Here is a 19,593-nt window from a genome sequence, read left to right as displayed (position 1 = left end):
GGTTGTCCCTCTGTTCATGGCAAGCTGTAACATAGTGTGCCGCCAGTGTTACACAGCTTCTCTCCTCCCCCAGTAGGAATGGGAGTTTTTGGTTGTCAGTCAGATTTCTGAATTCAGGGCATATTTGTGAGAATTTTTGATAGAAATTCTCTCTGATGCCCTGATATTTTCCACAGGCTGTGAGGAAGTGCATCTCTGTCTCAACTACTCCCTGACTGCAGTGAGTGCATATCCTGTCTTCTCTTGGCAGCCTGGTCTGCCTGTGTCTGCCTTTTTCGATCGCTAGGCTATGTTCGCTAAGTCTGTACCTTGTCAAGGTTCTTCTCAGTTTGTTATCCTTTACCATGGTCAGGTAATCAGCTATGTTGTATTGTCTGTTTAGGGCCAAGTAGCACACACTCAGCTTCACACACACACACACTCACTCAGCCTCACACACACTCAGTCACACATACACACTCAGTCTCACTCACACTCACACACACACACACTCAGTCTCACACACACACACACTCAGCCTCACGCACACACACTCAGCCTCACGCACACGCACTCAGCCTCACGCACACACACTCAGCCTCACACACACACACTCAGTCTCACACACACACACACTCAGTCTCACTCACGCACACACACTCAGCCACACACACACACACTCAGCCACACACACACACACTCAGTCTCACACACACACTCACTCAGTCTCACACACACACCCACTCAGTCTCACTCACGCACACACACTCAGTCTCACACACACACACACTCAGTCTCACTCACGCACACACACTCAGCCACACACACACACACTCAGCCACACACACACACACTCAGTCTCACACACACACTCACTCAGTCTCACACACACACCCACTCAGTCTCACTCACGCACACACACTCAGCCTCACACACACACACACTCAGTCTCACACACACACACTCAGTCTCACACACACACACTCAGTCTCACACACACACACACTCAGTCTCACACCCACACACACACTCAGCCTCACACACACACACACTCAGTCTCACACACACACACACTCAGCCTCACACACACACACACTCAGTCTCACACCCACACACACTCAGTCTCACACACACACACTCAGTCTCACACACACACACACTCAGTCTCACACACACACACACTCAGTCTCACACACACACACACACTCAGTCTCACACACACACACACTCAGCCTCACACACACACACACACACACTCAGTCTCACACACACACACACTCAGCCTCACACACACACACACTAAGCCTCACACACACACACACACTCGAAGCCTCACACACACACACACTCGAAGCCTCACACACACACACACTCAGTCTCACACACACACACACTCAGTCTCACACACACACACACTCAGCCTCACACACACACAAACTCAGCCTCACACACACACACACACACTCAGCCTCACACACACACACACACACACACTCAGCCTCACACACACACACACTCAGTCTCACATACACACACACTCAGCCTCACACACACACACACACTCAGCCTCACACAAACACACACAGCCTCACACACACACACACTCAGCCTCACACACACACACACACACTCAGTCTCACACACACACACACACTCAGCCTCACACACACACACACTCAGCCTCACACACACACACACAGCCTCACACAAACACACACACAGCCTCACACACACAGTCAGTCTCACACACACACACACTCAGCCTCACACACACACACTCAGCCTCACACACACACACTCAGCCTCACACACACACACACTCAGTCTCACACACACACACACTCAGTCTCACACACACACACACACACTCAGCCTCTCACACACACACACTCAGCCTCTCACACACACACACACTCAGCCTCTCACACACACACACTCAGCCTCTCACACACACACACACATTCAGCCTCACACACACACACACTCAGCCTCTCACACACACACACACACTCAGCCTCACACACACACACACGAAGCCTCACACACACACACACGAAGCCTCACACACACACACACACCCAGCCTCTCACACACACACACTCAGCCTCACACACACAGACATACTCCGCCTCACACACACACACACACTCAGCCTCACACACACACACACTAAGCCTCACACACACACACACTCAGCCTCACACACACACACACTAAGCCTCACACACACACACACTAAGCCTCACACACACACACACACACTCAGCCTCACACACACACACACACTCAGCCTCACACACACACTCAGCCTCACACACACACACACACTCAGCCTCACACACACACAAAATCAGCCTCACACACACACTCAGCCTCACATACACACACACACTCAGCCTCACACACACACACACTCAGCCTCACACACACACACACTCAGCCTCACACACACTCAGCCTCACAAACACACACACTAAGCCTCACACACACACACACTAAGCCTCACACACACGAAGCCTCACACACACACACACGAAGCCTCTCACACACACACACTCAGCCTCACACACACACACATACTCCGCCTCACACACACACACACACACTCAGCCTCACACACACACACACACACACTCAGCCTCACACACACACACACTAAGCCTCACACACACACACACTAAGCCTCACACACACACACAGCCTCACACACACACACACACACACTCAGCCTCAAACACACACACACTCAGCCTCACACACACACACACTCAGCCTCACACACACACACACTCAGCCTCACACACACACACACACTCAGCCTCACACACACTCAGCCTCACACACACACACACACTCAGCCTCACACACACACTCAGCCTCACACACACACACTCAGCCTCACACACACACACACTCAGCCTCACACACACACACACTCAGCCTCACACACACACGCACTAAGCCTCACACACACAAACACTAAGCCTCACACACACACTCAGCCTCACACACACACACACTAAGCCTCACACACACACACACTAAGCCTCACACACACACACTAAGCCTCACACACACACACACTCAGCCTCACACACACACACACGAAGCCTCACACACACACACACGAAGCCTCACACACACACACACACTAAGCCTCACACACACACACACTAAGCCTCTCACACACACACACTCAGCCTCACACACACACACACTCAGCCTCACACATACACACACTCAGCCTCACACACACACACACACTCAGCCTCACACACACACACACACTCAGCCTCACACACACACACACTCAGCCTCACACACACACACACACTCAGCCTCACACACACACACACACTCAGCCTCACACACACACACACTCAGCCTCACACACACACACACTCAGCCTCACACACACACAAACTAAGCCTCACACACACACACACACTCAGCCTCACACACACACACACAGCCTCACACACACACACTCAGCCTCACACACACACACACTCAGCCTCACACACACACACACTCAGCCTCACATACACACACACACTAAGCCTCACACACACACACACACACACACTCAGCCTCACACACACACACTCACGAAGCCTCACACACACACACACTCAGCCTCACACACACACACTCACGAAGCCTCACACACACACACACTAAGCCTCACACACACACTCACGAAGCCTCACACACACACACACTCAGCCTCACACACACACACACACTAAGCCTCACACACACACACACTAAGCCTCACACACACACACTCACTAAGCCTCTCACACACACAAACACTAAGCCTCTCACACACACACACACTAAGCCTCACACACACACACTCACTAAGCCTCACACACACACACACTAAGCCTCACACACACACACACTAAGCCTCACACACACACACTCACTAAGCCTCACACACACACACACACTCAGCCTCAGACACACACACACTAAGCCTCACACACACACACACTCAGCCTCACACACACACACACACTAAGCCTCACACACACACACACTCAGTCTCACACACACACCCAACCTCACACACACGCACACTAAGCCTCACACACACACACACGAAGCCTCACACACACACACACTCAGCCTCACACACACACGCTACGCCTCACACACACACACACTCAGCCTCACACACACACACTCACTAAGCTTCACACACACACACACTCACTCACTAAGCCCCACACACACACACACTAAGCCTCACACACACACACACACTAAGCCTCACACACACACACACGAAGCCTCACACACACACTCACTAAGCCTCACACACACACACACTCAGCCTCACACACTCACTAAGCCTCACACACACACACACTAAGCCTCACACACACACACACACACTAAGCCTCACGCACACACACACACTAAGCCTCACACACTCACACACTAAGCCTCACACACTCACACACTCTGTCTCACACACACACACACTAAGCCTCACACACACACACACTAAGCCTCACACACACACACACACGAAGCCTCACACACACACACACTCAGCCTCACACACACACACACTCAGCCTCACACACACACTCACTAAGCCTCACACACACACACACTAAGCCTCACACACACACACACACTAAGCCTCACACACACACACACACTAAGCCTCACACACACACACTCAGTCTCACACACACACACACTCAGCCTCACACACACACACACTAAGCCTCACACACACACACACACTCAGCCTCACACACACACACACAGCCTCACACACACACACTCACTAAGCCTCACACACACACACACTCAGCCTCACACACACACACACTCAGCCTCACACACACACACACACTCAGCCTCACACACACACACACTCAGCCTCACACACACACACACACACTCAGCCTCACACACACACACACTCAGCCTCACACACACACACACACTAAGCCTCACACACACACACACAGCCTCACACACACACACACTAACCCTCACACACACACACACACACACACACTAAGCCTCACACACACACACACTCAGCCTCACGCACACACACTCAGCCTCACGCACACACTCAGCCTCACACACACACACTCACACTCAGCCACATGCACACTCTCAGCCTCACACACACACACTCAGTTTCACACACACACACTCAGTTTCACACACACTCAGCCTCACACACACACACACTTAGTCTCACACACACTCAGCCTCACACACATACTCAGTCTCACACACACACACACTTAGTCTCACACACACTCAGCCTCACACACACACAGTCTCACACACACACAGTCTCACACACACACCCTCAGTTTCACACACACACACTTAGTCTCACACACACTCAGCCTCACACACACACTCAGTCTCACACACACACACACTCAGTCTCACACACACACTCAGTCTCACACACACACACACTCAGTCTCACACACACACGCTCAGCCTCACACACACTCAGTCTCACACACACACACTCAGCCTCACACACACACACTCAGCCTCACACACACACTCAGTCTCACACACACACACACTCAGTCTCGCACACACACACTCAGTCTCACACACACACTCAGTCTCACACACACACATACTCAGTCTCACACACACACACTCAGCCTCACACACACACACTCAGTCTCACACACACTCAGTCTCACACACACACTCAGTCTCACACACACACATACTCAGCCTCACACACACACACTCAGTCTCACACACACTCAGTCACACACACACACTCAGTCTCACACACACATTCAGTCTCACACACACACACTCAGTCTCGCACACACTCAGTCTCACACACACACTCAGTCTCACACACACACTCAGTCTCACACACACACTCAGTCTCACACACACACTCAGTCTCACACACACACACTCACTCAGCCTCACACATACATATTTTAGGCATCCCGGGTGGACGCCAAAAGAAGGTTTAAGGCGCCTTCAATATTCTAATTAGGGGCCTAACACCTGTTGACGGAACCCTTGGAGTTGTTCGTTCCTGATCAGCAGAGCAAGTGTCAGGCCTGCCCCATTCAGGATTCTTCAGCGGCCTCTAAAATTAAGTATTAATTTTTTTTTTTTAAATACCCTTCACGTGGAGCCAGGAGGACCAGGACTGTGATTGCTCCCTCCTCCATAGCTCGCTCCAACCCCCACTCCTAGGACTTATCTGGGGGCTGCTGCCAGTGAGGCAGTTGGCTCTAAATTTACATTTCCCACCGGGCGAGCTGCCTGCTGCGGCATGGCCAGCTTACCCTGAGTATACAGATGAGGCCCGTGGACCAACTTGTATCGTATCAATCCTCGGGTCTCTCGGTTCAGGCGCATGCTGGCCACGCAGTGCCAAGCTTGGCCCTGATTACGGGCCAGGTCAAATTTTTACCCTCTTGAGCCTTTTCACGCCATGAAATGAGATTTTGAGCAGCCTGTTTCTATTTGGCTGTAGAGACTCAGTTTACAACCTCATGTTTTTGTTTCAAGTTGCAAGTTTTCTGACACTCCAATCTACCACCCCAATTAGTCTCATGTTTGGGCGGCCCAGTAGGTGTAAAGGCTTTGATTATTGTAGCTTCTTACCTTGAGCAGAGAAATTACCACATTATTTCATGTCCCCTCATCTCATTAATGTATTTTTCTCTTTTCTCCTCTTCCTCCTTTCACAGGCCACTTGGCTGTGAGAGTCACAGATCTTTTCTCTTGCTTTCCCTCACAGCAGACAGCTATGGAGGGAGGACTGTCCCAGTATGCTTAGCAGTACCGAAAGCCTTGTATTAAACTATCTTGGCCAAAGCTTTAATAAGAACATAAGAACATAAGAAATAGGAGCAGGAATAGGTCATTCGGCCCTTCAAGCCTGCTCCGCCATTCAATGAGCTCATGGCTGATCTTCTGCCTCAACTCCATTCACCGGCCCAATCATCATATCCCTTGATGCCCTTACTAGTCAGAAATCTATCGACTTCTGTTTTGAATATACCCAATGACTGAGCCTCCATAGCCCTCTTGGGTAGAGAATTCCAAAGATTCACCACCCTCTGTGTGAAGAATTTCTTCTCATCTCAGTCCTGAATGGCCTACCCTTTATCTTGAGGCTGTGGCCCCTGGTTCTAGACTCCCCAGCTAAGGGAAACATTCTCCCAGCATTCATCCTATCAAGCCCTGTAATAACTTTGTATGCTTCAATGAGATCCCCACTCATTCTTCTGAATTCAAGAGAATACAGGCCTAGTTTACGCAATCTCTTCTCATACGACAGTCCCGCCATCCCAGGAATCAATCTCGTGAACCTTCGTTGCACTCCCTCTATGACAAGTACATCCTTCCTTAGGTAAGGAGACCAAAATTGTACACAGTACTCCAGGTGTGGTCTCACCAAGGCCCTATATAATTGGAGTAAGACTTCTTTACTCCTGTACACAAATCCTCTTGTAATGAAGGCCAGCATACCATTTGCCTTCCTAATGGCTTGCTGCACCTGCACATTCACTTTCAGTGACTCGTGTACAAGGACACCCAGGTCCCTTTGAGCATCTGCATTCCCCAATCTTTCACCATTTAGGAAATACTCTGCCTTTCTGTTTTTTCTACCAAAGTGGATAACTTCACATTTATCCACATTATATTCCATCTGCCATGTTCTTGTCCACTCACCTGAGCCTGTCGAGATCCCCTTGAAGCCTCTTCACATCCTCTTCGCAACTGACACTGACACCTAGCTTTGTATCATCAGCAAATTTGGAAATGTTACATTTGGTCCCCTCATCCAAATCATTGATATAGATTGTGAATAGCTGGGGCCCAAGCACTGATCCTTGCGGTACCACACTAGTCACAGCCTGCCATCCTGAAAAAGACCCGTTTATCCCTACTCTTTGTTTTCTGTCTGTTAACCAATTCTCAATCCATGCTAGTATATTACCCCCAAATCCATGTGCCCTAATTTTGTTCACCAACCTCTTGTGTGGGACCTTATCAAAGGCCTACTGAAAATCCAGATACACCACATCTACCGGTTCCCCTTTGTCTACTCCACTAGTTACATCCTCAAAGGACTCCAATAGGTTTGTCAAACAGGATTTCCCTTTCATAAATCCATGTTGACTCTGCCCAATCTTACTATTTGTTTCTAAGTGCCCAGTTATTGCATCCTTTATAATAGATTCCAGCATTTTCCCAACTACTGATGTGAGGCTAACAGGTCTGTAGTTCCCCGTTTTCTCTCTCCCTCCTTTCTTAAATAGCGGGGCTATCCTCCAATCTGCAGGAACTGTTCCAGAATCTATAGAATTTTGGAAGATGACAACCAATGCATCCACTATTCCAATGGCCATCTCTTTCAATACTCTAGGATGTCGGTCATCTGGACCTTGGGATTTGTTGACTTTTAGTCCCATTAATTTTGCTAGTACTGTTTTTTTACTAATAATAATTTCTTTAAGTTCCTCATTCTCGTCACACCCTTGGTTTCTCGTATTTCTGGGAGGTTTTTCATGTCTTGAAGACAGAAACAAAGTATTTATTTAATTTCTCTGCCATTTCCTCATTCCCCATTATAAATTCTCCTGTCTCTGACTGTAAAGGACCTACATTTATCTCCGCCAGTCTTTTCCTTTTCACATACCTATAGAAGCTTTTACAATCCGTTTTTATATTTTTCGCTAGTTTGTGCTCATATTCCATTTTCCCGTTATCAATTTCTTGGTCCCCTTGGCTGATTTCTAAAAAGATCCCAATCCTCAGGCTGACCGCTTTTTCTGGCAACTTTTAAGCTTCCTCCTTTGACTTAATACTAGCTTTAATTTCTTTTGTTAGCCATGGTTGGATCACTTTTCCTTTTGGGTTTTTATGCCCTAGAGGAATATATGTTTGTTGCAAACTATGCATTATTTCCTTGAATGTTAGCCATTGTATGTCCACCTTCATACCTTTTAGTGTAGAGCACATAGAATAGAGCACGTTCACACTTGCAGTGGGTGATGGGATAGCCCTGCCTCCATACGTTCTCTTGCTTTCACATATTCACAGTGAAAAAAGCAAGAGAAGTGCCAGGAATTATTGAAAAATATACACAATGGAAACTGATGACCCTCAGGTGGGATGGAGTTGGTGGGACTGCTGAAATCAGGAACTCAGAGCATAGGAGGCCAGAGGTGTGACGCCTCAATATGTTAAGTCACTGAAGCCACTAGTGAAACAAAACCTATTTGATTTGAATACAGGTCTACCCTGGGACTACCCCCAGCAGCAGGAAAGTTTAGTAAAATACCCTTGTAGCACAAGTTGCAGAATTATAAAGAGCGCTGTTTGCGGCTGACGCCTGCCCGCTATTATGCCTGGATCTTTGTTTCAGTTTTTTGCAGACTGCTCTGTGCATTCCGCTATGGACATGAGGACATAGATGTTTGTGGGTGGAAGTTCAGAAGAGATCTGTACACGGCCACAGTTCAAGTCTACCCACCTCCCTCAGGAGAAAAACCTAAACCCCAAACCAAGTTGCAAGAACGTTTGGCAAGAAAATTTGGAGATAAAGCTTATCCATTCTGCTTTCAGGTATTCCTCTCTCTCTCTCTCTCTGTGTTGTTGAGTAACTGCTGTACTTGTCACTGGGGAGGAGCTAACGGGTCATCTGATCATTTGCGTAGTTTGCAATAGTTTAACCTGGCACAGCTGCTTCTCAATAACGTGCAGCTCGTCATTGGGTCCCAGGGCAGTTCAGAGTTGTGGTCTTGTAAAAATGAATTGAGCTGTTGCCAAAGCCAGGTCACTCCTGCCTGTCAGTGATATCGCCAGAGAGGCTGCAGAGTGTAGGACACACAAAATGATCAATTTCGGTTGAGCAATAAAGGCTAAAATTCTGGTCCTGTCACAGTGCGACTGCTAAGCTCATGCAGTTCACGTTGACTCCACAGAGAGCGTTCTCTTGAGGCCCGCTCATTTAAGCAGAAATGTTGTATTCCCTGTGCAAATTAGGGCACTGTGTGGGGAGTGCAGCTAATGTGGGGGGTGGGTTATCGAGCACAGTAGCAGATTTAAAGAGCCGCTGCTACGCCTTGAAGGGGAACTAACCAGTATAGAACTGACCTAACAATACATGCTACAAACTTGAATCAGGGATGCATCTACAGCACGTGCACACGACCAGGACAGAGATAGTAGGACTGTTTCTTTACAGAGAGGCATTTGTATTGGCTTTGCCCATTCGGTTGTAAGTTACAGTTAATAGGAGGTGCATTTCTGACTATGGAAACTGCCTTTTGCAGTGTGTTGGAAGACAGCCTGAATTGTAAAATAGATCACCAGGCTGCTCCCTCGCTGTAGAATAATATAGAATGCAGGAAACAAAAAAGACTGAGGTAAATAAGAAATAGAGGTGTGAAATATTGCTGCGTACTTTTCTTGGATTAGTGCTACATTGGCTGTACTGAATACCATCGAAGGGAAGACCCCTCTCAAAGTATTAATGGTATTCCTTTCTCCTTTGACAGTTCCCAGACTATCTACCCTGCTCTATAACCTTGCAGCCGGGTCCGAAGGAAGTTGACAAGGTGAGATCCTCAAGACACTGCACGGGAGAGCAGGGCGCCAGGTGCTGCGGATATTTTACTCACTGGTTTTCAGCCCCTTAAAGAATTGGAGTTTTCAAAGTATGCTGTTACTTTCTGTCATAAAGCTGTGTAATGCTGGAAAATATTAGTGCTGAATTGTGTGGACATAAAGCAGGAATGGAGGTCTTAAGGAGCTGGAATGCTGGCTCAGTAAAGCAACATCTTAAAGTACCACGTTGAGATCTGCCCATGAGGCCTAACCTAGAAGATGCTGAAAAATTATGAGGCTTTGAGGCAGTGACACATGCCACCAGAATGGTAGGACTTGGATTTACATGTGCAATCACACTCACTGTATCAACTTGAGTGGAGTAACTAGTAAAATTGGGAGGCCTCCCTAAAGAGGGAGCATGAGGGGGTAAAATCAGATCAGGAGTCACATTGAGCTGCTTGCTAGCAAGTCTTACTGGCTGGTGTTTAGAAAAAGTTGCCCTCACTCCACTGCTCGTACTTGGTGCATTGGCTCGGAGATACCCAGTGGTGGGTGGGAGACCTGTTACACCAGGTGTTCACCCCCTTTATGTTACTCATAGAGAAGGGGGGAAGGTGGATGGAGTGGTTATGCTTCAAGAAGGTGCCGCCATGCAAATGAGGGGGTGTAACCGGCCCTCCCGCATCATTTCCCTCTCCCATGCTGGGCAGTGCCATTTTGAGGGGGTAACCAGAAGAAGTGTGCTGGAGAATTTAGGCCTTAGGCTCCATTTCCAGAACCTCTCAGATCAGAAAACCCAAGAGGGGCAGGCAAGAAGAAGATGGAGGCCTGAAAAAGCTAACTAGCTTTTCTTTTCAGTCACTATTGCCCAGGTTTGAGGCCTCTTTAGCTGCTCTTTTTGGACACAAGCCCCAGAAACCTCTCAAACCTGCAGCAGCAGTTGGATTTCTGCCCCTCATTTCCAGGTGCGAAGCCCTGCTGAGGACAGGAATGCACTGATGATGCCTCTGGCCTAGGCTCATGACCTGAACTCAGAAATTCAGACGGGGTCAGGTCGGGTCAGGTGGAGCTCATTTCAGGTGCATTCTGCCTGACCAGCACTCAAACGGGAGAGGTGAGTGTAGTCAAGCCAGCCCCATACTGCCATACTGTATGTGTTCAAACAGTGTTTAAAGGTTGAGACAATAGTGCTGATTGCCTGAGTTTGCTCTATCTTGCTTGCCAGCCACATATAGCAGAAAGCTGCAGGTGTCCTGCCCTCGATTTTCTTGGGCTGGAGAGGAAACGGGTCCTGCTTACACTCACTGGTTCAGTTCAATGCCATTGCATGGCTTCAGGAGTCGGCAGTCGAAGTTTTAACAGGAGAACAATTGCCTTTCCACCCTGTTATGTGCGATTTAGGAGAGTTTCTCTGCTTTCTCTGTAGTGTTGTGGAGTGGACTTTCAGATCATCGCCTTCTGTGCAAGGACTCTCAGCATTGATGAGAGAATCTCTAAAAGGTAATAGAGCTTCATCTAAACCCGGAGAGTGATCGACATCTCTCTCTCTGCAGGACAATAAACCTGACACATAAACAGGCAGAAAGTGACAGTTCTCAGAGTCCCGTTAGTGAGACAGGCTGGCCAATATAGGTACACAATGAATCAATGTACACACAATAAATCTACGCAATAGATCCACGTGCAAGTGCACACAATGGACTTGCTCATGTATACATGCAATATATCCTCTCACACATACACATTGGATTGGCTGATCTGTGCACAATATGTTCTTTTAAAGGAACCCAGACCATCATAGTTCAGTTTAAATGCTGTTCCATTATCTAAAATCAGTTACAATTGGTTGGTGTGGGTGATCCATTTTCCCAATTCTTTCTTCTCCCAGGAGTTATGTGTCCATGGTTATCCGCAAGGTGCAGCATGCTCCTGATAAACCAAATTTTCAGCCGGTGGCAAAAATTACCAGACAATTCCTCATGTCAGACAAACCTCTCCACCTAGAAGCATCACTCAACAAAGAGGTGAGTGTTCGGTAAACCATGTTCTACCCTGGCAATCGGAGACAGTCAACAGAAATCTATAAATGACAGAACATGCTTGACTAATTGAATAACAGGTTTTGAGATGAGGCCCAATCTTCCTGCTCAGGTGGATGTAAGAGATCCCATGAAAGAAGAGCACAGAGCCTCCTGGTGTTCTGGCCACTACTTCTCCCACAACCAAAACAGATTATCTGGTCAGTCATCTCAGTTGCTGTTTGTGGGACCTTGCTGTGTGCAAACTGGGTGCCACGTTTGCGCACATAAATCCAGTAACTCATTTGAAACGTAAGTAATTGGATGTAAAGGGATGTACTGAGGACATGATAAGGTGCTAGATATACGCAAGTTTATTTCATTGAAAGAGCACCTGTTCAGGTTAGATACACTCAACCCCTCTGCTTTGAATCTGGGTCAACCTTTTAGATCTCAAAAGAAAAGGAACAGGATTCTAACAACACTCCAACATTGCATCCAACATCAAAGAGGGGAGGTTTTCACCCCCTTTACCTGGGATTTGAGGTGACAAGCCTGAAACCTGGAGCTTCCAGAAACCAGGCTGCCCAGACCCTATTGCACTGGGGACTTCCATCCCCATTACCTGGGATCAACTAGAGCTCGGGTTCTTGAGCTGAAATGAATGTTTGTTCCATCCAATCCTGTAACGTCCGTGTGTAATTGAGACACGGACTGCAGGAGTTGGTTATAACAGGTGTTTACTGAATGGAGACAAAACTGGAACTACTATACAAAGTTATTACACAGCCTTATATACCGGGGTGGTCACTACTGGTACTGCAGTATACAGGGGCTGCAGAATATAGTTCCTTCTTCAAAGTACATACACTACAATTCCCCCCCTTTTAGCTAAACAGTACATAACATTCGATTAATAATTAAATAACATATTTACAATTACAGTTGCTATATACATTAGCTGAAGTTAAGCAATTATAAATTCAGTCTTTGAGGAGGCTTCCTGATTCTGTCTGGATAACACCTTTTTGGGGTATCAGGTTCTTCTGGCAAAGTTGATTCGGGATCAACGTCGTTGCTGGTTCGTCTGCTTCCAATATCACCGATTCTGAGGTAGATGCAATTGGTACTTCGGTTTCATCACCAGGTGTATCGGATCGTGGTGTGGATTTGACGTTTTCCAGTGACTCTAGAATCTGGTCAGCATGGCGTCTTACAATGCTCTCTCCAACGTCCACAGTGTACATTAGAGGTCCTTGCCGTGTGCAGATCGTTCCTAGCTGCCATTTCTCTGTGCGGTAGTCCCGGGCCAAAACTGGTTGACCTATCTTAAAACTCCTGGTTGGCCTTTCATTCATATTCTGAAACTGCCTGTTCTCCACATCTCTTCTGATGTTTGGCTTAACCAAATCCAAGCGGCATCTTAGTCTTCGATTGAAGAACATCATGGCTGGAGTTTGGTTGGTAACCACATGTGTCGCATTCCGGTAGGCAAACAAGAAGTTATCCACCTTGTGTTGTAGGGGTATGTCTTCATTACACATTGCCTTGATAGCCTTCTTGAATGTTTGAACGAACCTCTCAGCCAATCCATTGGTGGCTGGATGATATGGGGCGGATGTGTAATGCTTAACACCATTGTTCTTTAAGAACCTCCGGAACTCTTCAGACACAAACTGTGGTCCATTGTCGGAGCAAATCTGTTCAGGCAGCCCATTTCTGGCGAATATGGTTCGTAAGACTGTGATGGTTTTTTCTGTGGTGGTTGAGGACATTTTTATTACCTCTGGCCACTTTGAATGTGCATCCACTGCAATTAAAAACATCGAGTCCATAAATGGACCAGCAAAATCAATGTGTACCCTTTGCCATGGAGATGAGGGCCACTCCCATGGATGTAGAGGGGCTTGTGGTGGGGCGTTTTGGACCTTCTGGCATCCTGTACAGCTCTTGGTCATTTCTTCGATTTCTCTATCGATTCCCGGCCACCACACAAACGCTCTGGCTAAGTTCTTCATTTTTACCCCTCCCAGATGACCCTCATGAAGCTCATTGTGCACTCTATCCTTCAATTTGGGGGGAATTACTACTCTGGATCCACACATCAAGGTTCCTCGGCACACTGACAGCTGTTCTCTTCTCGGCGAGAATGCTGTCAACGGTGGTTCGCCATGTGCTGGCCATCCCTTCACCATTAAATCATAGACCCTGGAGAGTGTCGGGTCATTTCGTGTTTCCTTTTCTATGTTTGCATTCATCACAGGTAGACACTCGACTATTGTCGAGTGGAATATCTCCACAGGATCCACTGCAGGTGCTTCTTCCACCGTCGGCAACGGTAGGCGCGACAATCCATCAGCATTCCCATGCTGTTTAGTTCCTTTGTACTCGATGTCATATTGGTGTGCCCCTAGGAAAAGGGACCACCTCTGTAGCCATTGTGCTGTCATTATCGGGACGCCCTTCTTAGGGTTGAAAATGGAGACAAGAGGTTGATGATCAGTTAGTAGAGTAAATTTCTGTCCGTGCAGGTACTGATTGAACTTCTTCACCCCCCACACCAGGCTGAGGGCCTCTCTGTCAATCTGGGCGTAGTTACGCTCGGCTGCAGTTAACGAGCGTGACGCAAAAGCTATCGGCCTCTCTGAACCATCAAGGGATTTATGTGACAGTACCGCTCCAACGCCGTAGGGAGACGCATCACACGCCAGTCTTATCGGTAGTGATGGGTTGTAGTGAGCCAATACTTCTCTTGAAGTGATCGGGCCTTTACACTTCTGAAAGGCCCGCTTACATTCATCGCTCCATTTCCATGCTATTCCAGTTTGTAGCAGGGCGTTCAGTGGGTGCAGAATTGTGGACAAATTCGGCAAAAACTTATGGTAGTAATTCACCAATCCGAGGAATGACCTCAGTTGCGATGCATTTTCAGGCGCTGGAGCCTTAACTACCGCTTCAATTTTGTCAGGGGACTTATGTAACCCCTCTTCATCAATCACGTGGCCACAGTACGATATTTGCTTCTTAAAAAACTCGCACTTGGGGCGATTGGCTCGTAGCCCATGTTCTCTTAGTCTAGTGAGCACCTGCTCTAGGTTGGCAAGGTGTTCACTGTCATTTTCACCTGTCACTAGGATGTCGTCCAAGTAACACTGAGTCCCCGGAATCCCTTGCAGGACTTGTTCCATCGCTCTTTGCCATATAGCCGGAGCTGATGCAACTCCGAATACCAGTCGATTATACTGGTAAAGACCTTTGTGAGTGTTTATCGTGAGATATTTCCTAGAGGATTCTTCAACCTCCATCTGCAAATATGCTTGCGCTAGGTCAATTTTTGTAAAACGTTTCCCTCCAGATAGTGAGGCGAAAATATCTTCTATCCTCGGAAGAGGATACTGTACTGTGTGAAGGACTGGGTTCACAGTCACCTTGAACTCCCCACAGATGCGAACCTTCCTTGGCTCCTCAGACTTATTGTTTAACGTTTTCTTCATGACAGGAACGATGGGTGTCGCCCACTCGCTCCAGTCTACCTTAGTTAGCACGCCTGCATTCTCCAGATTCTCCAGCTCTGCCTCGATGGCTGGGCGAATTGCATACGGTACCGGTCTTGCTTTGGAAAAACTTGGGAATTGCATTCTCTTCTATTTTTATTGAGGCGGTTACGCCTTTAAGAGTTCCCAGTTCTTGTTGAAATACCTCTTTAGCGTTAGCCAAGATTTTTGACAATCGTCCAGGTGTGACGTCGTCATCCTTTTTACCAGCCACCATCAGTGCCTGAATGGAGTGCCAGTCTAAACTTATCTTTCTGATCCATTCACGTCCCAATAACGGTGGTCCACCACCTTGCAGTATGTACAGATACAATTTCTGTATTTCCTTGCCGTTGTATTCGACAGGCACCCTTATTTTCCCTCTGGGGTATACTTTCTGCCCCGTGTATGTCTTCAAGACAATGAATGTGTATTTCAGGGGTATGTGTGAGAATAGCCGCTCGTAGTCTCGTCGATTCATGACAGTCAGGGCTGATCCTGTATCCAATTCCATTTTGACTTGGGACCCTGCTATCGTGAGGGTGACTCAAATGGTTCGGTGATCCTCTTTTGTGATTACGTTGTGTAGTTTGAGACAGCTTAGTCTCTTGTTCCCGGATTCACTATCGCTCTTCTGGTCTTCGGAACTACTGTCCGTCATCTTTTGTACTTTCCTGTACTTTTCCTTAGTAGTCTTTTTGTTGTCGTTAGTCTTCTTCCCGGACCTGCAAACTCGTGCAATGTGTCCCATCTTTCCGCATTGCCTGCATGTTTTGTCCTTGGACCAGCAGTCCTTCTGGTCATGGGTTGTTCTGCCACAGCGATAACATTTTTCAAATCCCCGTGTCATTTCATGGGTGCCGTATTCCTGTGGCTTTTGCTGTATTTCCGCAGCTCCCCTTGCTGCTGCTTCGTACGATACTGCCACGCTGAAAGCCTTATCTAGCGTCAGCTCTTTCTCTGAGAGTAACCTCTTCTGGGTTCCTTCACTCAGGAGTCCACAGACAAATTTGTCCTGTAGGGTATCTGCCAGTCCTGCTCCAAACTGGCAGTGCTTTGATAGCTTGCGTAGTTCCGTAAGGTAATCAGCATTGTTCTCATCTTTATGCTGATTTCTCTTGTGGAATTTAAATCTTTCTGCTATCAGCAGCGGTGTAGGATTTAGGTGTTCCTGTAGGATATCAACAATTTCGTTAAAACTCTTCGCCATCGGTTTGACTGGAGTGATCAGGTTCCGCAATAGGCCGTACGTTCTTGCGCCCATTAAGTTTAGTAGTACCGATGCCTTTTTCTCATCGGCTACTTCATTTGCCTTGCAATATACTTCGACTCTTTCCACATACGTGGTCCAGTCTTCTATTGCATTATCGAAGGCAGTGATATTGCCAGTCTTCGGCATCTTGGAGATCTAAGATGGCGCCTCCCGCGCTTTGCCTTCTTCCCCGATTGAGCAAAATGGTGCCTCCCGCGCTTTTCCTTCTTCCCCGCTGGATTAAGATGGCGCCTCCCGCGCTTTCTGTCTTTTCCGCTGCTGCTAGCGCTGTTGCTGGCGTTTTTATGCCTTGATGGCGACGCCCTATGGTCTTCGCGCACTTCCCCCTGCACTGCTGCCAACGCCGCTCTCCGCAGTCCCCGTGGCAAACTGCAGCTCCTCGCGGCTTTCTGCGCTTCTAATTTCTTTAATTTTAATTACTGTTCCCATCGTCAGAGCAGACCCTATGGGACACTTTCCTCCCTTTTCTCGGGTCTGTACGCTGCTCGGATTCGTAGCACCTGCCACGCCCTGTGTGCTCCACCCTCTCTCTCTCTCTCTCCTCTTCCCGACAACGCTGCTCGGCCCCGTTGAAAAGCCACCCGATCGAGCTCTAGCCCGCCGCAGCCCAGGAAGGATCAGTGTACTACCTGCCACCAGCCCGATTAGCTGGAACACCATAGACTGGATAACCAAGCCCAGCTCTCGACAGCCTCTCCTGCAAATCTTCGAATTCGATGAATCAGAGGGCGGTTGCCCACGGTCGACGCCCGTTTCTTCTGTTTGTTTTTTTTTCTTTTTGGATTTCTTCCTTCTGGTCTCGACCTCGAACAACTTCGCTTCAGGGATGGAGCCCCGTGAGGTGGTGCAGAACTGTAGGTAAGTTCGGATCTGTTCGTCGCCAGTGTAACGTCCGTGTGTAATTGAGACACGGACTGCAGGAGTTGGTTATAACAGGTGTTTACTGAATGGAGACAAAACTGGAACTACGATACAAAGTTACTACACAGGCTTATATACCGGGGTGGTCACTACTGGTACTGCAGTATACAGGGGCTGCAGAATATAGTTCCTTCTTCAAAGTACATACACTACAAATCCCATTCACCTCATCCAGCTCTTCCCTTCGGCAGGAACCAGCTTGTTTCTAAGGGGCTTCCCTCATGGCCAGTAGAAACGTGAGAAGCACTGCAGCCAATAGAACTATCAGAATGCAAAGCTATAGTCCCAAGCGATAGAGTACAAGTCCGCACCTGGCCTGGTCAGCCTGCACTTCTGATCATTGACGTGTAAGCAAACATCCCAATCTTGGCAGCAGTGCAAAGAAGGTCACACGATTGATTGCTAGATGGCAATTTTTGTCTCACAGCTGCCCTGTTTTTCTGCACGAATGGGGCGGTAGGGAGACAACATTAAAAAAAATTAAAAAATCTCACTGATGACTTCTCGTCCAAGACCCGCCCGATGCGATATTCGAACGGGCCTCAATTTAGGCTGGCAGCGATCCCGGCCAAAACAGGCTGGGAGCCTCAGCGAAATACCTAAGACACGGTTAGGACCCTGATGCAATTTTGCTCTTCCACTGGTCAGAGTGCTGTGCCCAGTGGAACTGAGCGTGAGGGGCCAAACCAGCAGTCTTTAAAGGGTTGTTGCAGGGGCTCTCCAAAAATGTTTAAAACCAGCTTTTCCAATGATTTTTGTGGCCCCACAGAAATCTTCCCACTCACTCCCGTGGCCTTTTTTTATTCATTCATGGGATGTGGGCGTCGCTGGCAAGGCCAGCATTTATTGCCCATCCCTAATTGCCCTTAAGAAAGTAGTGGTGAGCCGCCTTCATGACAACTGAATGGCTTGCTAGGCCATTTCAGAGGGCAGTTAAGAGTCAACCACATTGCTGTGGGCCTGGAGTCACATATAGGCCAGACTGGGTAAGGATGGCAGATTTCCTTCCCTAAAGGACATTAGTGAACCAGATGGGTCACCATTACTGATACTAGCTTTTTATTCCAGATTTATTTAATTAGCTGAATTTAAATTCCCCAGCTGTCATGGTGGGATTATGAACACTTGTATCCAGATCATTAGTCAAGGCCTACTGGATTACAAGTCCAGTAACATTACCACTATGCTACCATTCCTCCACTAGGATTTCCTTGACTGCCCCCCACCCCTTAATCCAAAACTCCTGGCTTGGCTCTCTGGAGAACTC

General features: G+C 48.0%; 1 protein-coding gene across 3 annotated transcripts in view; it reads left to right on the top strand.

The window, feature by feature from the left end:
- The window catches only part of LOC147116001 (beta-arrestin-1-like), a 66,878-nt gene that overhangs the window by 14,614 nt on the left and 32,671 nt on the right, over positions 1-19,593 (top strand). For 2 of the 3 annotated variants that reach the window (XM_085990709.1, XM_085990710.1), the window contains exons 5-8: positions 9,395-9,594; positions 10,530-10,589; positions 12,008-12,081; positions 12,470-12,605. In XM_085990709.1, coding sequence (XP_085846835.1) covers positions 9,395-9,594; positions 10,530-10,589; positions 12,008-12,081; positions 12,470-12,605 — 470 coding nt within the window. The remainder of the gene's footprint in view (positions 1-9,394; positions 9,595-10,529; positions 10,590-12,007; positions 12,082-12,469; positions 12,606-19,593) is intronic. The other variant, XM_085990711.1, reaches the window with a different exon arrangement.

Source organism: Somniosus microcephalus, chromosome 6, assembly GCF_052327205.1.
Source record: "Somniosus microcephalus isolate GS21.2 chromosome 6, FLI_Smic_1.0, whole genome shotgun sequence".
NCBI classification, from domain to species: domain Eukaryota; kingdom Metazoa; phylum Chordata; class Chondrichthyes; order Squaliformes; family Somniosidae; genus Somniosus; species Somniosus microcephalus.
Note: the sequence above shows the minus strand (reverse complement) of the source record. Positions and strands in the feature narration are given on the sequence as shown.